Source organism: Blennius ocellaris (genome assembly GCF_963422515.1).
Source record: "Blennius ocellaris genome assembly, chromosome: 3".
NCBI classification, from domain to species: Eukaryota; Metazoa; Chordata; class Actinopteri; order Blenniiformes; family Blenniidae; genus Blennius; species Blennius ocellaris.
Genome location: NC_137652.1, coordinates 25370670 through 25392633, shown reverse-complemented (window position 1 = coordinate 25392633; position 21964 = coordinate 25370670). Strand labels below are relative to the sequence as shown.

Genomic DNA, 21964 nt, shown 5'->3' with positions numbered 1-21964 from the left:
TTGTAACACATACAGGAAAAAAAAAAAACCCCAAGCGGCAAGGAGCAAAGCCGATATCAGCAAATCACAGAAATGTGAAATCTCCTGCACAATAGGCGCTGACAGTTACCATTTTCTGGGACTGGATGTGGAATTTTCATTTCAGCTGATGGAAGAACCGAGCTGCAGTGTCTCCTGCCGTCTTTACACAGTATGTTAAAACTCAATCGTGTCAGGTGAAACTTTGATGGAGCAGGCAGGGCAGGTTTTTATTGAACTCTTGGCGTAAACTTCACCACTTTAATGATTGAATTTCTTCATTTTTCAGTGTGAAATGTGGTACCCTCGGCGGGCCCGTTCGCATTGTGGCTGATTTGAAAGGAGGAAAACAAGCGATTAAACGGGGACATTGTGAATCAGGGTTGGATAAGAGGCCTGGAAAATAAAGTATAATTATTCATAAGTGTGGAAGCCAGTGGGACATGTTGTCAGGGAGTTCTGGCTGCACATCTGCTTATGACAAAAAAAATAGAAAATCTACAAGGATAACATTACCTCAGACCTACATTCAAGTCACTTTGGATCTTCTCTTCAAAACTCAACACAGGAAGTGAAAAAAAAGCCTCAAGACATGTAAGGGTTTGTATCATATCCTATGATCCAGGACGTGTTTGAGATGCAGGTGGGAAAGTGTGAATGTGTAACTGTGTGGCCTTTTCAGTCCAACACCAGCCGGAACCCGCAAGAAGTGTTCGTAGAGAGATGTGTCGTATTCCCTGTGCTTCATTTCTCCCCTGTTTAAATGTAAATGTGAGCCTTAAAGTATCTGTATGAGGAAACCGCCTTCGCTTTGTCCGGTTGTTTTCTTCCTTTTGCCCTTTTGCACAAATGTCAGCATCAACAAATCTGCCTGAGAGAGAATATCCTGTTGGCCAATTAATTGTAATACCAGCTTTGTATGTTAGACAGCTCAAGGTTTAAAGCAGCTTGAGGGTCTTCATGTTGACGCAATTCATTTAAAATACCCGGAACTTCTCCTTGTGAATAAACTAAAGCAAATCAAGAGAAAACCTGTAGGAAAAAAAAAAAAAAAAAACCTGGATGGTTTTCACTGGAATGAGACTGCCTGCGTGATAGATTTTTGTTTGTTAAATCCCTCTCTGGAATTCACAGTTATTGGTCAATACAGACTGAGGGAGATGAAGAACAAACGAGTCAAATCCCCAAAAGAAATATGAATAGATTAGAAAGGGATTATGACGGCAATATAGAATCATTTGAAATCAATGTGGTGGTTTTATAGTATTGAGTTAAGATTACAGCTCGGTCTTCATCTCTGTTCTTCTGCAAAACTATTCAAATCATCCTGATAACTCTTTTTTTTTTTTTTTTTACCTATCTGTTGTGTTCTGTCGATGCCTTTTTCCCACTGCAGGGTAAACAATCAATGCAATCTGCTTAAAGTGGCCGCTGAACCTCAGCTTGCCTCATTTCTCTTCAGCCATTCATATGAGGAAAATAGTGCGGCTGAACCATCGAGCTGCGCTCTGATTGTTCATCAAGAATTCAGGGAGTTCGCTGTGATAATTGAAGGGGAGGATCTGGAGATGCATTCATAAGGTTTGTGGGATAAAATCCTGGTTTTGTGCAGAAATGAATGCAAGAGAGGGAGACAAAGTACTAAGTGTCTGCAGGTGTCAGAGCATTTTCCTTATGCACACACACACACACACACACACACACACACACACACACACACACACACACACACACACACACACACACACACACACACACACACACACACACACACACACACACACACACACACACACACACACACACACACACACACACACACAGTGAATGCATGCTCTTCTTGTGCATGCATTCACTTTCCTTTCAACCTCTCCTCGTATTTCCACATCATATTTGTTATGAATTCTATGAGTTTCCCACCTTGCAGTACTAATTTCCGTGACTTTCCTGTGTGGAGATTATGGATGGATGGATGGATGGATGGATGGATGGATGGATGGATGGATGGAGTCTTCCTGTACTTCCTGTTCTGTTTTGAAATGAAAATGCAAAAACGATGCATCTTTACTTGAAACGTGATGAACATTGACTGACTATCATTTCATCAAGAAAATGTGAATTTCAAGATTGTTTTCCAGGGGAGACTTGGACAAAGTTGACAAAGATTAAACTGAAAAAGTTAAGAAAAAAACCCGCAAAAAACAAAGGATAAAAAATATAGAAATATCCGAAATTATTATTTTGATTTAAGAAAAAAAAGTATCAAATAGCTTCCTGTACATCATCTTATGGGCTCAATATTGAATAAAAGGACATGTGGAGAGGTTGTATGGAACAATACTTGAGAACAACCCAGTCAGTACTTGAGTACAACATATAGTATAAAGTGTGAAATGTAGTGTCAAATCTCCAACACATAATGTCACCAAGTGCTGGTACTTACTTTTTGAGTATCAATGAAACCTTACACCATTTTCTATTCATTGGACCAACATGACTTTTCACCAACACATAGAGCTTATACACACGAGTCGACTTTAATTTGTTAAAAAAAAAAACTGGAACTCCACAATAAAAAAACAGGTATTTGGTTATATACCACAGTCTGCCATATTGAAACCTTTTGTGCTGAGGTAACTACAGAAGGATAAATCTCTCCTCGGATAAACAAATGAAAATTGGATGGAAAAACACCTGAGATTTCTTTTTTCATCTTCAGTAGCAGCTTGATTTGTTCTGGTGTTCATGCTTGTGATTCGTTCTCCTTATTATTTTTTATTTTTTTATAGTACTTGAGGACATTTCATCCCTGTGATCAAACATTGAGTTATGTGAAGAGATTTACCGGTACTGAAACCTTGCAAAGCTGTTTTTCAGCGTAAGAATGAATCTCCTGATTTCAGAGCAATTTGTGCCTCTTCCGTGAATATTTACTGTTTTCTGTAAAAGAGCTGGTAGGAATATTTCGGCACTGGTCATCGGAGGTAGATTCAGATTATTATCCTCTAGATTTTGCAGTTTCCCTTCATCTGTTTTTCCGAATAAAGACCACCTCTTTACATCAGGCAAACAGACTTTGAAACCAAGTCTGTTCTTAATAATTGCAGTGATTAGAGATCTGGATGTGGAATAATGAATCTGAAATGCTGAAACAATCCTTATCCCACACACACACTACAAAATCCAAAACAGGAATGAAAAGACATCTGCTGTGCAACTCATTTGTAGCTTGTTGGAATGTTGAACTTCAAACTTTCACTGGAATAAAGACTTTTTTCTCAAGAGCATTATAATGAAGAGTTATGACTAAGATTGGACTGTAATACTGTAAAGGAGTAAAGGCCCACTTCCTCCCCTCTGGTCATTGTATGGATCAATAAGGTATCTGCTCTTTACAGCGGATCAGATGAAAGGGATTAAAAAGAGCATCCACAGTGAATCTCGCCTGATTAAAACCATTCCAGTATTTTCATGATGAAATGTATTGATGGGATGAGCAGAAAGTAAAAATGACAAAAACTTTTTACTGTGTATAAGTCAGATATGCTTCTTTTAGAAAATACTATACTTCAATCACTTGTTCCTTGAAATATCATCAGTGAGACTGCACTATTATCATTTTCTTCTCAAAACAGGACATGCCGGGAAAACGCTTGCTCATGACAGATGATGATTTATTATCAGATGTCCAGTTGCATCCTGTCCTCCGGACACCTAAAATAGTTCAACCTGTTCTCTCACGGGCGATGAGTCGTCCTCCTCTTTTATCCTTCACAGTCAGTTGTCTTATAAAACCGCTGAGGTATGACAGATATGAGCCGGTGTCGGATTTCAAAAAATAACCCTTGTGGCAGAAAGTCGTGTGATTGTGTTCCGTGATCTCTATCGAACCTCCACGCAGGAGTTATTTCAGGTCATCCGGGAACATTGTTACGAAGACACCGGCAGCAGACCCCCCCTCCACACCCCCCAGCCCCTCCACCCCCCCCCAGCCCCTCCGAAACTGAATCACCACAGAGCAGAATAGTGAGAGCAGGTGCTGCAGCTGAGGTCAGAGGTGGAGCAACGGTGCTCTTTTAATTACGCGCAACAATTAGCCTGTAGTGTCGGCAGACGCCATTAAACAAATGCAGGAAAAACTTTGGCAGTTGGATGATCGCAAAGCAAACAAGTTGCGTCGCGAAGCTCCGTCTTTTGTCAAACCTCACAGAATATATTGTAAATCAAAGTGGAGATGCTGAAAGGATCTACTTTCAGACGTGAAAGCTTTGTTCGCTGTTGATCTGCCAGCTCGCTTTGTACATTTTAACTGCATTTTCCCAAAGCGAAGAAGTAAAACTGAGTAAAAATGGCTGAGCCTCTTGTCACAGCATCACCATCAACAGTCAGATGAGCCACGACGACGCCTCATGCTCATAAAGCCTGACTGCACGCTGGATTGGTGGTGATGGGTGCAAGACAGGAAGTGGGTGGCGCATGCTGGACTCCTGCAGGGCAGTCAGTGCTCATATCCGGACTCCTTATCCAGCAAGAAACCCAACAACCGGGCTGTGTAATGCATGGAAGTTACTGCAATTAGGAGGTTTGAGTAAAAAATACAATATTGCAATGTATTTTCATACATTCCTGAGTTTATAAAACTGTCTTTTTCTTCCAGCTTCGTTTTTAAATATTACAAATAAGAAGAAATGACAAGCGCAGCAACTGATCACAATTAGAAAAATACATACATTTTCATTACTCTTTCCATGAATAAATAACAGATAAAGAGCGGTTGTTTCTGTCTTAGCATTAACATTTGTAAAGTTAATGTCAATGTGCTAGATTAGCTAAATAGAATAGAATAGAATAGAATAGAATAGAATAGATGCTAAACTCTTAAAATTCCAGCAAATCTCTATCATTCTGTTTTACAAAGTCACATTAAATTTAGTCAGACAATAACAAAAAAGCACAATATTAAAAGAAATGGTTTTACGACTGAGAATTATTAAACAGCAGCTTCAATATTTTATTCATTCATCCTTTGAATTCCAGTTGGAAACTCATAAATATAAAGTTAATTGAATTAATGCTTTGAAGTTATGAGTTCCAAGTCATAAAATTGAGGTATTCAATTTATTGGTGACCTGATAAGGTTCATATTTGACAATTGAATGTTTGTTCTTGCCAGGATTCCTTGTAAAAAAAAAAAAAGAAGAAGAAGAAGAAGAAAAAAGTTTAAAGCCAAAAGAGCTGAAGTCAGAAATGGTTATGCCAGATCCTGCAGAGTCCCACAGTCCTGGAAGACAGATGGACTCCAAATTTGGGCTCTCACTTCAATAGGTGCTTTGAACTCGTTGCTTTGGGCCTTTTGGTCCCCGCCTTTGAACTGCCGGGTGACGGCGGCGCTGAGCAGCCGCCTGTGCTACATCCTGTCAGGTAGGAGAACTCACTCTGGCCAAACGTCTGAAGGTTCGGCATACCAGTGGAGGCGCTCGCATCAGATTTATCCATCAGGAGCTGGAGGCAGACACCCCGCGGTCGTAAATCTCCCGGAGTGAGACTCCGGGGAGCGTCGCCGTGAAGGAAAAATCCGGCAGAGACAGTGACGGAGAGACAACAGAGAGCTCAGACCATTTACAGTCTATTGTGGAGACCGGGGACCAAATAGAAATGGTGTTACGCTGCAATGGATTTCAGACATGAGTGGGATTGCGGCTGCGGTACGGCGGGTTGTTTCTACTGCCACTGCTCAATGCTTTTAGCGTGAATTCTGTTATATCCCTGCATGGATTCACTCATTTCAAATTACTCAAGTGACAAAAGTGCGAGGGGCTGTCTGTCAGTGACAAGACTACAGCTTCCAAAACCTTTTAAATGGGCCGAAGAGAAGGTGGATAGACGGACATAAATATCATTCCCGTTGAATCATTCCATGCACTCATAGATCCACACAATCCCCGCGCGTTTGAAGGGATCTGAGCACGTGGAAGATGAAACTCTTCAGAGGTTTGTGCGTCTTGCTGAAGCTCTCAGAGCGTTTCACAGTCGATCGACACGAGATGAATGAGTTGCGGCGGAGGTCGTGCAGAGGCGGCGAGAGCAATGACCCTCGTCTCGGCAGAAACCCTCCCCTTCCAGGAAAGTGAAGAGAAATGAAATAACATGCCACACTAAACACCTTATAAACCTCAAGGATGCAGCTCAGTGGAGCACGGAGTACCAACTCTGCTAAGGTTGACAACAGCGAAGGCTTTGTTAGGGGGATGGAGGCATGCAGAGGTGGAGGTTCTGACTGTTAAACACGGGGCAGGAGAGTGACACGATCGCAAAGGCATGTCCGCACCTCGGAGCAAAACGGAAATAATAGGTGACGGCAACAAATGTGTTGCTCTGTTGGTGGTGGCAGATGGCCTCAAACATGTTTTTTTTTTTTAAACCCACAAAGAAACGTGGATTGATTTCAGGGAGAAGCTTTATATTCTGAGACGTGCAAGTCAGATAGAAGTAAGTACAAGCTGAAAAATGTCTTTAGCCATACAATGTAGGATTGCAGCACTTTGGGTCTCAAGAGTCCTCTTCAAACTAAAAGTCAAATATATTTTAATTCAGTAGAAACATAAGGCCAAATGTCATGTTTTATTGGACTGGACCGGTAAAATAGGGCAATAATAACCTTTAAATGCAAGTTTTTCTTTGTTGTGGTGCAGAGTACGCATTATGAAAATGTCAATATTTTTCACCTATATTTAATATTCGAGCTCCATCCCAACAAGTTTCTTCTGTGGAGTTTGCGTATTCATCATGTGTGACCACGTTCTTTGAAGTTCACTCTTATTTTGAAAACATGCAATTAAAGACCAATTCCATGCACCTGTGTCTCCAGGATGGGTTCCAGCCGCCCACAACCCACAAAACAAAACCTTCAGGAGACAGTTTATATAATTTATTTTTACACAAGTGTTAAAAAACAAAAACAAAACAAAATGTAAAACAACCTGGAAAATCCAGCACATGAAGACCCCATCAGCATGACTTATACACAACAATGATGAGACATAAGATCATAAAGTTGTTCTCCTGGTTATAAACTGCATTTCAGTTTTTTGGTCTCTTTGCGTCATTAAAAACATTCAATTCACCAAAGTAACGAAACACACGCTTAAAGAACAAGGCTCAAGTTAAAGGTGAAGTGGCAACCAAACAAGTTAGAAAATCTAACTAAGAGTTAAAAAAAACAAACAAGCAAGACAATGAAATACATTTAAGAGAAATGAAAAGTGAAAGAAGCAGGAGTGAAAGCTGTTAATAAGAAGGGTGAAACGTGACCTGGTTGTACCTGAGTTCCTCTAACTGTCTCATATGGCTCATGACTGCCCTCTGGAGGACAGAGCAGAAATTCTCACTATGTGCTCCATGTCTAAAAGAAACAAAGCCTCTGTGTGTCATTTCAGTTCGCTCAGATGTCTCCATCTCTGAAGATTCAGACGGCCACGGGGTCGACGAGGGCGGCGGTGGCGACGGGCGTCGCCGGGGGCGATGCGTTGCCTTTGTTGAAGCCCAGCGACAGGATGTGTTTCTGCAGGTGAGTGATCCACTTCTCCTGCACCGACAGAGGGCCGCTGAAAACCTCCTCGCAGAACCTGGGGAGCAGGGCGAGCTTTTAACAACGAAAGCAACTTCTTTCTCTTACATTGTGAGAGGAAATGATAACAAAACGAGGAGAGAGGAAAAAAAATGGAGGTGTATTTAAAACCGAGACGTTTAAAGTTAGAAGCTTCACTTTCATTTCAGGATGCGCGGAACACGGAGGCTGCTTGCAGACTCACCTGCACTTCAGGGAGTAGATCTTCCCCACCAGTTTGACCAGTGGAGTCAGTGGGGGCTTCGGCAGCAGGGCGGGGATGCTGCCTGAGCGCGGCGCCTGCTGGGAGTGAGAATCCCCGTTTTCCTTCCTTGTCGCTCCTCCGTGTTTTGGCGGATGAACCCCTGGCGTGGGAAGATAGGTTTTTAATACATGCAAGGATGAGGATTCGTGTTTCCCCGTCTATGTCTGTGTGTCCGGTGACGCCCACCCCTCGGGGATCGCACGGTGGGGAGGCCGTGCGGCGCCATGGTCCGTGTGTGGCCCTGTGACTGTCTGGACGAGCCGGCGGCGGCTCTCGGGTCCTCCCTGCTCGCTCGCTGCGGCGGCAACGGCGGCTGCGTGTAAGGCTTCGCACTGCTGCCGGGCACCGGGTCGGAGTCCACGGACAGCGAGGGCGAGCCGGACCTCCTCTGGGACTGAGAGGAAATCAAAGTGTCGTCAGGATCCGCTCGCTGACGTCGGCCACATTCTGGAAGCGGGGCGCCCACCTTCTTGATGTACAGGTCTCCCACTCGATAGCGGCGGGTGATCTGGGACACCTTGGCCGGGTCTTTCCGGATCAACTCACTGAGGAGCTCGATGGGCGAAGTCGCTCCGTCGGTCCGCCACTCAATGATGCCCAGCTGTCGGAGGTGAGCCCGCGCGTGACTGGCCAGGGCTTTGCGGTTTTCAAAGTAGAATCCACAGAGCTCACAGCAGGAGTCTGGAACAGCGAAAACAAATGAGAAGAGGCCTCGTTTTATTACGCCGAAGGTTAAAGCGTCACAAACCGTGGCCTCGGCTCCCCCGGCTCGAGTCTTTACCTTTCATTGGGGGAGATTTCTCTTTCATCGAGAAGTCGAGAGGCGAGGCGCAGGAGCCGGAAGCCGCCATCCCGGACGGGGGGCCGTCCGAGGGCCGCTTGGAGCCGTGAGGGGTCGACTTCCTTTCGGCGGTGGACCCGCTGAGCAGGAGCTCCTTCTTGGTTTCGTCGCTGTGCATCATGAACTCTCTCAGCAGATCAATGGGCGAGGACCTGATCGACCACGTGAGGCCGAGTTGCCGCAGGTGGGCGCGCGCGTGGCACGACAGGGCCTTGCGGGTTTCAAACAGCTGGCCACAGTAGTCACAGAGGACCGTCGGGGGAGACTGCAATCCTGCCAGAGGTCAAAGAAATTCATGCAAAATTTCAGTGCTGGGATGAAACACGGCACGGAGAAACAACTACAGGTTTTAAGCGGTGGAATAATTTAGAGCCCGTTTACAAGATATTCCAAACGAAATGTTTTCACGAAAGTTTAGTTTGGCGCTCTCAGTGCACAAGCGTTGTCGTGTAAACGGGGCCTAAGATTCCCGGGCCTCTGCTTCACCTGGCTCAGGGGGCTTCGAGGCCAGAACGCTAACGGGATCCTTCGGCAGCGGAGAGGAGCTGTTCGTGATGGCGGTGCCCGGCTGGACCGTCACTTCCGTCTCTACAGGCTCCGGCTTGGGTTTCCGATGCAGAGGGTCCACGGCGAGCCGAAACCCTTTCTTGGCCTTGGGCGCTTTGCTCGCGAGATGCGGGGAAGGCTGGGAGCTCTTTGCAGGAGTTGACGGGAGGGAGGCTGAGGAATGAGGGGTCCAGGACTGGCTGGGAGCTGGAGACCGGGCGGGGGTGGCCGGAGACGCCGGCGCAGGAGACGCCGCCGCGGAGAAGCCGACCGCGCTTTTCATTTTGCTCGGGTGCAGCGGCTGCAGCATGCCGCTGCTGACCAGCTCCTGGACGGCCTCGATGGCAGAGCTCTTCCCCACCAGGTCACTCACCCCGATGTGACGCAGGTGAGAGCGGGCGTGGCTGCCCAGACCTTTTCGGTTCTCAAACACCTCCCCGCACAGGACGCAGGTGCAGTCGTCCGACGCCTTGGCTCGCTTGACGGGGGACGCGGTCGGGGACGACTGCTCGGACGCGCGCTTCAAAGACGAGCGAGCGGGCGCGTCGCACGCGACGTTCTCCTGCGGCCCGGCGCCGCCGCTGCCCTTCGTGGCCTCGCCCTCCATCAGCTGGTAAAGGAGTTCGATGGGGCTGCCTTTGGCCTCACTGTCAGGGACTCCCATCTGCCGCAGGTGGGCGCGGGCGTGACTCGACAAGCCCTTGCGGGTCTCGTACCAGCAGCCACAGAGCTGGCAAACGTGCACCTCGTCGGTGGTGTCTGGAAGCCAATGGGAGAGACGCAAAGTCAGAGGGGAAGCCATGTGGACGCCGTTAAAACATTTATCCACGGTCGTGAAACGAAGCACTTTTGCACAACAATTAGCCCCGCGTACACATCCGGTTGCCCACAGCTCAACATTTCTTTCAGCCCCTTTCAACACTGCCGGCTCAATGTGACGAATTAAGATCCACCTCTCTTAACAAATCTGTTCCCCAGAAGAGCAGCTTGCTGTGTGATGTCAAACACCAAACTGCTTTTTGCCGCTTATTTCGGCGTAAAACATTTGACAAATCGTACCGAGAATCTCTGTGCACAAGTAAATCAGTTGAAAATTCAGCCACACCTAGAGTGATGGGGGCATCGGTCTCCAGCGGCGCCCAGAGGGGCTTGCCTGAGGATTTCTGTTCTGAAAAAGAAGAGCTGCTGCCTTCAGCGGGGTGCAGAGCAGAGGGGGACGACGGGAGGAGGGGTGACTCTTTCAGTCTGACTGGAGACCCCTGACTCTCCGTCTTTGGCAGGGTCGTCATGACTCGAACGCCTGTCTTGTAGGAGGCGCCTGTGCCGTCTTGCAGTGAAGGCGTCTTGGCGATCGGCTGAGACGTCTTTTTGGGAACAGCCGGCCCGGATTTAGACGATTCAGGCTGGACGTATGGAAGACGTCCGTCTCTCTCTCGGACGAGCTGGTAGAGGAGCTCGATCGGAGCGCCGCTGTTCTCCGACAGCGTCACACCGAGCTGGCGGAGATGGAGGCGAGCGTGGCTGGAGAGGCCCCGTCGTGTCTCAAAGTATGTCCCACAGACTTCACATATGACCGGCTGTGAGGTTGCTGTTGGAACATTGAGATCAGAAACTGAAGAATTTTAAACTTGAATATTTCTGCTTATGACAAGTTTAAAATAGGAAAATGAACAACCGTGACTTGACTCATCAGTGTCACTCTCCGCTTCATAAACAATTTTTCTGAATCTTAACTTAAGATTGTCTGCAGAAACAAGCCACCAATCAGGTAGCAATTCTCTTTTTATTCAGAATTTTTTAAATCGCAGAACACAGATGCACTTTCACATTCGAAGCAAGAGTTTCCAAGAAAATTACAGATGGAGTTTCATTGAATGTCTTGTTTTAAAGGGTAAAACATTGATGCCTTAATGCCCAAAGACTCCTAAGAAATTCAGACAGGCTGTGAATGCTTACAAGGTGAGAAAAAGATTTCAAAAGATATTTGACTCGTTCAAAATGAATGAATCCCCGACAAGTGGGGCAGCTTTCAATTCACTGACAAGTCGAGTCTATTTGGCAGAAAAGCTGAATGTTTGACGCTAAAGAAAGCCTCCAGGAAGCCAGAAGTTGCATCACAGCATCGGCAGATGACTCTGGAGCCTGTTAGTGTCGAAGTGCATTCATGTACGATCAGCACCAGGTTGCACAGATTCGACACGGACAGGAAAGCGTGCCAGAAAAACAGCTTATTCGTGCAAAAAGAACATTAGGGCAACAGTGGAGTTTGCCAGTTAGCAATCAGGCAAAAGAGCAAAGCGTGTAGGAAATAATATAGCGCGGACAGACAAGCCAGAGATAAAAAAATATTACATGCAAAACATCCGCTTCATTGTGCGCAGGACTTCATAGCTGCCATGAAGCGCGGAGGTGGAGGACTAAGGATGCACTGGTCAAAAATGAAGGGTTATCAAATGGTGATCAGAATTTCACAATGAGAATCGACTGCTAGTTTAATAAAATATCCCAAAAAGTGCCCCACATGGGAAGTGTTTACCTTTCATATCATTATGGATCTGTGTCCAATCGACTGTAGGCATAATGTGGAGAGATGGTGCATGATGGATGACCAAATGAATTAAACCTCATGACCAGTGAAGGTAAGTAATCGATAATGACACAATCACAAGATATGAACACTCAGGGCCGTACGGTGTAGTCGTGGTTTGTGATCTCGCCTCACAGCACGATGGTCTGGGTTCAAATACAGACCAGGGGTCTTTCTATCGTGGAGATTGCATGTTCTCGCCAATATGTGCTTGGGCCTCCTCCTCAGGTACAAAAACATGTGATGGACTTATGACCTGTCCCGTGAGTAACCTCCCCTCACCCATAGTAAACTGGGAAGTATGGAAGGATGGATGGAGTAAACACAAGTTCCTCTCTTACCTGGTGAATCCATGGCAGGCACTGAAAGTATCTTTATAAAGCGTCTTTCTTGCAGATCCTGTGCACCTGATCAGAAGAATCAATACATAAAACATTAAATAAGGCAACATCAGTACCAATAGCTTTGGAATCAACGCAGTCACTTTAAAATAATCGTGATACAACCAAAATATCGCGATGAGAATGAGAGGGTTTATGTTCATATTGCACCAGGACATGTTTCCTTCCGTTTAAAAAAAAAAAAAAATCCTGCTCTGTATGAATCTATGTTTACAGTCAAGCAGAGCATGTTTAAGTGACGTATAAAAATCTAAAACGTATCACGTTGAGGCTAAATCCGCTCCCATCTTTTGTTGTGGATGCTAACGTTAGCCGCATGCTATTACCGAAGCCGCTTATTATTTTAGAGAAACGGAGATAAGTTACAAGTCATACGTGGGTGGGAAGGAAGTTTTCCTTAAAAACGCGTTATGTAGATGAAGTTAAACTTACCCGAAAGGATAAAGAATCAGCCTGTGAACATCATTTTGACACGAACATGCTTACCGGAAGTAAAACTACATAATATTTTTTTCAAAATAAAAGGATATTCATATTTTGTTTTCCTGTGTGATTTTTTAAAAAAAATAAAGAAAAGCTACAAGGAGGAGCATTACTGACACCTGGAGGAGAATAGTGCTTTTAATGCAGGGGCCACAAACAGCCAGATTTTATCTTAAGTGGTGCAGATAGGTAAAACAGTGCCATATTAACTTGTACATTTTAACTTTAGTGTTTTTCTTGTTGTGGCAGAGAGCAAATATGATCAAAAAAAGTCAATATTTTCAGAAACCCAAACAATTGCTACCAAAAATGTATGTTCCGAAAACCTCTGATTGCTGTTGCATTATATATTTTTTTCCAAACCTCACATTGATAGCATGGATTTGAGGCCAGTGTTATAGCAACAAGGCCTCTGTCATTCATGGCAGCATCTCATCATCAGCTCTCTATTTCCTTCTTCATGCATTAATCTGGAACTCCCCAAGACTGCAGTTGGCCTGTTGCAGTTCATACTGATCATGATTCCAGCTCGTCCAACGAGAGGATTTATTCAAAATGCATTCTGTTTGGTTGTTTGCCTTCTGTCTCCATCCAATCCCTTTCTCTCCCCTCCATTGAGGCCAAAAATCATACTATTTTGATAAAACACACTAGTAATTTGAGGCCACAAAACAGTAATTTGTTGACACAATTTCAAGTTTTATTTCAGATGCCATGTGCATCATATGTAAAAAAAAAAAAAAAAAAAAAAAAAAAAAGCTATTTACCATTAAAATAGCATTGGTGGGGCGTCATGCCCTCACACCTTTAAATCCACATGATCTGCCATCCTAGTGATTGACTGGTTGATTGATTCTTTTTTTTTTAACCACAGCCGATTGAAATGCGTTGACGTGCTGTGGCTCGGCCTCTCATTCTGAAGGCGTGAGTTGTCACTTCCGGCTCCGCCCCTCCTCCGCCTCCCCTCTTCTTCAGCCGCCGCACGCAGCTCCTCCACGGCGTTACGTTAAGACAGGTGAGCCGAAAACCACGAGCCTGAGCGGCGTCTTACTAACACCAGTCCACGCTTCTTCTGCACGGCTTCGCTGCGGGACCTTGTGTTCGTTTCTCCGGGGACGGAGGGGCGCTGAGGAGAGCAGGTCACCGGATGAAGCTAACGTGTGGCTAACGAGGCAGCTCCCCTCTCTCCTCCCTCCTCCTCCTCCCTGTGTCTCTGCTCTTCCTCCTCCTCCTCCTCCTCCTTCAACTGTTTCTTTGTCCCGGATCTGCAGCTGGACCCTTTCTCCTGCTTTTTCCTTCCACTTGAGCTCCTCCTGAGTCACATGACGAACCAAGCTCTCGCTGCAGGGGCGAACTTTGACCTCGTTAGAACGAACGAGGCCACAAAGGGTTGTGAACTAAAGTATAACTGTCGCACAATTTCAACATTTGTAGCCGGGATTATCTGTTTAAACACGTGTAATCTTTAATGCATATATTTGAAAGTTATATCTAGCACTTTTGCACGGTTTCATTCCATCACTCTCCCATCGTCGCTGTTTATTTGCTCCATCATGGTTGCATAAGCTTCTTAATGGACTATTGTTCTCTTGCTGAATGAACGTGACTTGCATGTGACTTATCGCGTTTTTTGCTCAACCCGAATCCTGCCTTTGAACGACTTGCCAAACCTGGCCATGGGGCCAGCCTCCAGGGCCTTCCACTGAACGCCAAACTTGCTCTTTAAACCGTTTGAAGATAATCTGCCCTGAAGACTCCTCCCTGCTCGACGTGCACACGAGCATCAGTGGCTCTCTGTTAACTCTGGCTGCTCTGTCCTTCCTCAGTTATTTGCCACCATGTCTTCTGGAAATGCAGTGATTGGCAAGCCCGCCCCAAGCTTCAAGGCCACGGCGGTGGTTGACGGGCAGTTCAAGGACGTCCAGCTGTCGGACTATAAAGGTAATTTTGCTTTAACGTCAAAGTTGTTATATGCTGCGTTTGTCCTCCGGTCACTTGAGTGGCATACCTGGTGTTTATGGAGCCTTGATAATCCCCTTCTCTCTCTCAGGAAAGTATGTGATTTTCTTCTTCTACCCCCTGGACTTCACGTTCGTGTGCCCCACTGAGATCATTGCGTTCAGCGACCGGTCTGAGGAGTTTCGCAGTATCGGCTGCGAGGTGATCGGCTGCTCGGTGGACTCTCACTTCAGTCACTTGGCATGGTGAGAATGAGTGCTGAAAAGAGGGAATTTGTTTAAAAAAAAAAAAAAGTCCACTCCTGACGTGTGCAGACATCTGTAAAACTGCAGCAGATCAAATATATTAAAGAGCTCAGTTAAATTGTGTGCATGCCTCTATTCCAGGTTGGAAAACAAATGCAATATTTTTTTTTTCTCCTTAGTTTCAAGCTGCTCCGTAACGTTGATTTCCCTTAGTTGAGTTTGCATCGAGCGCCCTGTGAATAATCTGTAGGTGTACGGTTATGTAATGACTTGCTTCACTACACTGTAGTTCAATTTACCTTTGGCTTCTCTGAAGTGGCGCCCAGCCCTTCTTATCTCCTCTGTGCAGTGGAGATAAAAGTCAAGGCAACGGTCTCTGGGTCAAGCTGCACTTTCTAGAAGGAATACGAAGGGAGGAGTTTTACACAACATCTTTTAAGTTTAAATATTTCTAGGTTAACAGACCTTGAAGGAATGTTCCCCGGAGAGTATTGACTCTTATATGAAGCCAGATCTTTTTTTGGGGGGGGGAACCTACTCTGACCTTTGTCTGGTATTGTGAATCCACTACACTCATTAGCATCTGAAACATTAAACTTGCGACTTGAAGGCTTTGAATCTCAGTTACAGCCCCTCTAGCGGTGTCTTTGCACTGTAAAATATCATTTGATTGCAGGTGTCGCTGTACTTAAAGGTTTATGTCTGAAATGTGCCGAATAGGCGTGAATGTGGTTTTGGTAACGTCGACATTTTGACCTCCTAGGATCAACACGCCAAGGAAGCAGGGAGGTCTGGGCAGCATGAAAATCCCGCTGGTTGCTGACCTCAACAAGACGATCTCCAAGGATTACGGAGTGCTGAAGGAGGACGAGGGCATCTCCTACAGGTCAGACTCTGTTATATGAAGGGATGACGCTTTGCCTCTGTAACCTCCATTTAAAAACATTTGTTTGTTTTTGCCTCTCAGGGGTCTGTTTGTCATTGACGGTAAAGGCATCCTGAGGCAGATCACCATCAACGACTTGCCAGTCGGCCGCTCTGTGGACGAGACCCTGCGCCTGGTCCAGGCTTTCCAGCACACTGATAAACATGGAGAGGGTGAGTGGAACGGCCCACGGTTTGGTTTCTACCGTTGGGACACATCGGTGCACTTCTCAGTGCTTGAACTCGTCGTTCCAGTGCAGCCGTCTTGGTTTATTAGTGGCTTCCAAGCCACGCGTTTTGACAGGTGTGCTTTTATTGTCTGTAGTTTCAAACAAGACAATAATGGCATAAAAGGGGTTATATGCAAAAAAATTATGATTAAAACTCCACATCTTAGTCATATTTTGACCAGAATGTGAGGAAATGTGCAAGATTGGCAAGCAACAAGACTAACAATTCGTAAAATATACTGCAAAAGACCCATATGGCACACAAACAATTTTTTTTTAACATTAATTCAATTAATTAAAGCCAAGAAAAAAATCATAAAGTTTCCAAAAGCAATCAGTGAAAACGCCTAAATGCACTTATGTTTGTGTAACTTTGAGGATTAAAGCCATTCAGAATCGTGTCCTGGAGCTGAACTTTCCTGGAGGATTGATTCGTCCTCCAGTGTTGGTTTACCCTCCTGGTTATTCCCTCTTGTACTTTGCTCTCAAAGTTCAGTGCCTGCAGACTGGGGTTAAACTTTGTCCTCCTCTGTCTCCAGTGTGTCCCGCCGGCTGGAAGCCCGGAAGTGACACCATCGTCCCCGACGTGGAGAAGAGCAAAGCCTTCTTCTCCAAGCAGTGAAGGGTGCCGTTCGTCAGACCGCAGCACTTGCCTTCAAGATGAGAGGTGTCCCTATGAAGTATCTCATGACGTCCAATCAGAACAAACTTGCAGCCCGTTTAGTAAAAAAAACACAAAAACATGTCTCTCTATGTCCAATGTACGATTGGTGGGGTAACCTCATAGTCTCACGCACTGAAACTAGTTCTTTTTTTTCCAAGAAAGTCATATTTTCCTTGCTGTCACTGATTTCTTACAATCTTTATTAAAACGGTGGGAAAATGAACAGTGTGGTTTGTTCTGTCCAATGAAGCGTTTACAAATCGAGGCAATTTCACTTTTGGCCACTGAGTGGCAGCATATACCCTCTAAAACTCTTCCTGTCAGCTTGTATTTGCAGCGACAACTTCAGATTCTTCCAAGAGACATTTTTTTGGGGGGGCGATGGCGCATCAGCCTTGGCTCCTGTGCCTGGCAAGGAGATCTGAGTACATCTCAACGCTGCCAATTCTTGGTTAATATCGGAGTTATTGTGGTGGTTTGACTCAGCACGACAACCTGTTATTGCCAAATGGCACTAAAGCTTATTAGGAAACAGTGGAGCGTTGGCTATGATGATACAAACCTGTTAGACTCCTCGTATCACGAGTCTGTTTTGGGGCCGACTTTTCACTTTGTTTCCCTCTTATTTTAATAACGTTTTACCATCTTAACATCTTCTACACTACATTATCCACTAGATCTGACCCCAGCTGTCAATATGTGGTGACCAGAGAAAATACAATTGATGATCAGGGAAAGTGACTTTTTCTTTTTCCAAGTTTGTCACTTGAGAAGCTCAACCTAACTTGGGGAGACCTAATTTTCCAGACACACCACAGATTTTCTCCCTGTGTAATTGTTTATGCGTCACAATCTGCTGCATATCGACATTGCACACCGCCGTTGCCAATCCCAACTAACAATAAGTAAATTGCTGTTGCACCCTGAACAGGTTTCCAGTTCCATCACAAAGGCAAAGATACACACTCGTACTTTCGAGCAATTTAAAGTCCTCGTACTATGAGGAAAAACCCAAAGGGAGAATGTGCAAATTCCTCACACGTTATGTAATTTTACAGAACCTTTTCTTTACATATTGTGTGAACAGCACAGGAAGAATTTCTTTGTACAAGAAAACTGGTTTTCTTATATACATATGACAATAAACTTGAACTTTAAAAGCCTGGATGGACTTGAACAATAATGATAAGCACTACTCCCATCTTGCCATAATGACCTGTTTTAACCACAGCCATCATTTTCTGGAGCACAAATAAAATAACCTCCAAATCCATGTGATTTCCGTGTCAGACATCTGCCTCTTCTGCTTCTTTTCGACACATCATTTCTCGTAATTTCAAGCACGAGTATGGTTTTATCCCCACACTTCTACTTGTCAACTGGAAGTTTTTGTTTGTTGTAAATTTTCCTCATTGTCATTGTTCTCACGGCTTGTTTTGGGAAACTGAAAGCTCCATGGGGAATTTCCCCTTCACTCGTTCAAACCGCTCATTGACAAACCTTCGAGACACTCGCACTCTGCGGTGTGGCGGGGAGCGCACAGCGCCTCTGGCGGGAAAACGTAGGAGGGAGTTCCCGGAAACCTGCAAGCGCTCTGACGTGTACCAGCTCTGATGACCATATATGGTGTGACGCGCTTACGTCAGTGTGCACAGAAAAATCCTACGTTTCCAGCGTCCAAAAAGAAAAAAACCCTGCTCTTTTGTAAATGAGAGTGCTGATCGGAATCTGCGGTGTGTTTACGGGAATTAATGAAAAATACAACACTTTTCTTAATTTCATAGTTTCATTTACTTAAATATATACTGTACAGGTAAAAAAAAAAGACAACATTGCCAGGCTCCACCTGGTCAACACAAATAACTTACACAAGCATCACAAATATGGCAATTTAAAGATGATGTAAACAGGCAAAGCCAAGACGACACTTTTAAAAACGTATTCAAAAATGCCCAAAGTGTTTTAGTCTTTTAAGATTTCCTTTCCTTTTCAGCCAAAGAAACCCTCAGTGATCCAGTTCTCATACAGACAACGTATAAAGACTGATGATTGTGTTGTCAGTGCAGTTCTTGTCCAGTGTTTTTTTGTTTTTGTTTGTTTCAATATATTTATATATATATATTTGTTCAAAAGTGCGTTCTGTTCTTCAGTAAGACTTCACTTTGGGTCCTAACATGAGCTGGCAGCCACTGCTCACGTGCGTCATGACTTTCTGTTTGAGCTGTGCCACCTGCTCCCGCAGAAGAGAAGCTGTGCTTGACAGTCCTGCGTTGTCCGATTTCAACACTTTAACTTTGTCCTCCAGGCGGGCGATGCGCTCCAGCTTGCGCCTGCGACACTTGGACGCGGCGAGCCGGTTCCTCAGCCGCTTGCGCTCCGCCTTGACGCGCTCCTGGTTCTCCATGTCGATGGGGGACATCGGCGGGGAGCCGTTGTCGCTGCTGTGCATGTCGGGGACCGTCTGGGGCTCTTCCTTCAAGCCCACGTAGCGCTGCGAGTGGATCCCGGCCCCCGGCAGAGAGTGCTGGAAGTGGTGCGATCCGTGCGCAATGGCGTGGGGATGCTGGTGGTACTGGTGGGGCGGCAGGTAGCTGATGGTAGTGGACGGGTAGCTGGCCGCGGAGCCCAGGCCGGGGTTTGTCGTGCAGCTGCTCAGGGTCGTGTACTCGAGCGGTTCTGGCTGAATGGAGGAGCCGAACACCGACGCCGGCGCCGAGCAGCCGACCCCGCCGCCGCCGATGGAGACGTTTGGAGGCGCCATCTGGTTCATCTTGTGCAGATCGTCCAGAGCTTTGACGAAACCCTCGGCAAAGCCCTCCTGCTCCTCTGTGATGCCGCGGTTGTACAGGTACTGTGCCGGCGTGGGTGTTGTAGTGATGACCCCGTTGCTGTTTTGGATGATCAGTCGCTCCAGTTCGGGAGAGGCGAGTTTTAGGGAGCCCACGTCCGCCGCCCCTGCCGAATAGAAATCACTTTCGGCGCGCAGGTGCTGTGACTTGAAGTTTGCGTTCCGATATGAATCGGAGAAGTTCAAGTTCATATTCTGCTTTAGCAGCTTGTAGTCTGGCAGGGCTGCGCCTGGATGGCCATAAGCAGAGAGAAACGAGTCGTCATAAAAAGGTTGTTCCATTATTGTGGACATATTTCAAATCAGACAGTCAAATACAAGAGCAGCGCAGCAAAAGATGTGTCTCGGACACCGAGGCTTCAGTGTCCCGAACGAGTCTCCAGCACAAAGTCCCGCTGTATTAATATACTGGAGATCAGAAGCTACCCCGAAAAAAAAAAAGAAAAAAGAAAAAAAACAGAGCAAAACTTCCAAAATAGTGGAACTGTACTGTACCAAGTCGTCGTTTTGTACCTTTAGGTGGATTCAAAGCGGAGTCCAGTGACTAATTCAGGTGTTTTGATTCCACTCGTGAGTAGGACGACTGTCTTTTCTTCTGTAAGTTTTGAAATCCACGTCTGTTTCCTTATTACTGGCAGGCGGCGGAGGCGACCCGCTCTTATAAAGCGCGTCTGAAGGAGCGTTCCGGGCGCTCCTTTGATTGGCCGCCTCACCACCAGGTCCCGCCTCCCCGTGACGTCAGACGCTGATGACGTTGTTGCCGGGAACACGGACTGTAAACAAGACGAGACCTATTCAGCTCGTGAGGAGTTCAGCCAGGTAAATATTATAGAGCACAAGTCCACGACTTCTCTTAATTCACTGATAAGTCAGGAAGAATTAAAAAAAAAAAAAAAAAAGTCTCCATCGGGTCAGAAGCAGCTCAGAGATGGTCAAAGGTGAGGCTGTCCCAGCTGACATATGAACACTCCTACATCCACTTTGCTTTTCATTCCTACCAGAGAGGATTTATACTCGCCCGCTGAGTCATGCCAGCCGAGCTGATATCGGCCAGTCCTTATTTGGGTATCCCGGCGCACCGGTTCCTCCCTGCCGGCCGCTGGAGGCCGATCCCAGCCTGGCGCACTTCCAGCTCTCGGGATGTTGGAGGCGGCGGAGCCTCCTTCTGCCTCCTTCAGCCCGCAGGCAGGGAGAGGATGGCTCAAACTGCTGGGCGTGATGTCTACAAGTATGCAAGAAGAAGCCGAACGGGCGTCTGGCAAGTGTCCACAATGTCATACTGAACTATATGACCCATTCCTGTGAGAAGACAAACAAACAAACAAACAAAATCCCACAATATTTATTATTTAATCTGGATTTGGTCACTTCAAATGATAATGAGTTAATGTCAGGAGATACACACTTTTGTGCAGTATTTCTAGAAAATAACTTTTTGCTTTAACATTTGTCACAAAATCATAACACGTGTCCAAACATCCACACCTGCAGGGGCAATAAGGGATCACCAGTTAACCTCAAATGTATCCTTTTGGACAGTGTGAGGAAACTGGAATGAAACACAGGCAAGAAGAACATGCAAACTCCACACAGAAAGGCTCAGCTGGTAGTTGAACCCGATCATTCTCCCCGTGAGGCCAAAGTACTAACCACTGCTCCACCATGCGGCCTTCACAGGACCCAGTGGGAGGTAAAGTTCATCTAAAACCATACATGCAAAAAAAAGGCAGATTATGTCATTTTCAAACATGGACAAATAAATGCACAACCTTTCTATGTTTCTTAAAGGATTCCTTTTCCTTCCACTAGACTTAAATATGTGATTTTATTCGACTTTTCACCATGTATAAATTACCAAAAGGTATATATGTTTTACTTGACAAAAAAAAAAAAGAAGAAGTCTCAAACTATTTCCTCACTAGCAAGGTTTGTTTTTGGAGTATTTCAATGAGTGCCTCTAAAGGGTTAAAGATAATCTGAGATGACTAAGTGATGAATCTGCAGGATTCTCAGCAAAATACCAGCAACTGGCATTCATCAGTGGTGGAAAGAAGATGTGAAGATATGAACTGTTGATTCAAGAATTACAACTTCAAAGCACTTGTTGGGTTTCTTTCGGTTTTACTGCTCAGTTTTGTTTACTGCAGGGCTTTGGGCAAATGTAGATGCATAAAAAATAAGAAAAATATATATATATATGTATAAGCTCAGATGCTCAAGTATTTCAACAATTGTAGATTTGTTTAGTAAAAAAATAAATAAATAAAAAGATCGAAATCAGGAATTTGCTCTTTAAAGACAATATATTAGCACCAAAAATCCAAATGCCTAATAATCAAATCGGGGT

General features: G+C 45.4%; 3 protein-coding genes across 4 annotated transcripts; 1 reads left to right on the top strand and 2 right to left on the bottom strand.

Annotated features, from left to right (window-relative positions):
- Positions 1–7175: 7175 nt before the first annotated feature.
- On the bottom strand, positions 7176–12765 carry LOC308144923 (protein Wiz-like). Its single transcript, XM_080516210.1, has 9 exons — positions 12697–12765; positions 12205–12270; positions 10382–10864; positions 9217–10035; positions 8671–9003; positions 8356–8570; positions 8076–8283; positions 7830–7989; positions 7176–7643 (listed from the first exon to the last, which is right to left on the bottom strand). Exons 2-9 carry the CDS (start codon positions 12215–12217, stop codon positions 7484–7486), a joined length of 2391 nt encoding a protein of 796 aa, XP_080372336.1. The 5' UTR covers positions 12218–12270; positions 12697–12765; the 3' UTR covers positions 7176–7483.
- A 935-nt stretch (positions 12766–13700) lies between these two features.
- prdx2 (peroxiredoxin 2) lies at positions 13701–16992 on the top strand. Its single transcript, XM_080521164.1, has 6 exons — positions 13701–13762; positions 14574–14688; positions 14798–14951; positions 15715–15837; positions 15919–16049; positions 16645–16992. Exons 2-6 carry the CDS (start codon positions 14586–14588, stop codon positions 16725–16727), a joined length of 594 nt encoding a protein of 197 aa, XP_080377290.1. The 5' UTR covers positions 13701–13762; positions 14574–14585; the 3' UTR covers positions 16728–16992.
- A 1540-nt stretch (positions 16993–18532) lies between these two features.
- On the bottom strand, positions 18533–20525 carry junba (JunB proto-oncogene, AP-1 transcription factor subunit a). 2 transcript variants are annotated; one of them, XM_080519039.1, is made up of 2 exons: positions 20113–20525; positions 18533–19847 (listed from the first exon to the last, which is right to left on the bottom strand). In XM_080519039.1, exon 2 carries the CDS (start codon positions 19807–19809, stop codon positions 18916–18918), a length of 894 nt encoding a protein of 297 aa, XP_080375165.1. In that variant the 5' UTR covers positions 19810–19847; positions 20113–20525; the 3' UTR covers positions 18533–18915. The 2 variants fall into 2 exon arrangements, with proteins under 2 accessions (XP_080375165.1, XP_080375164.1); XM_080519038.1 differs by having other exon boundaries at positions 20131–20524.
- Positions 20526–21964: the final 1439 nt, after the last annotated feature.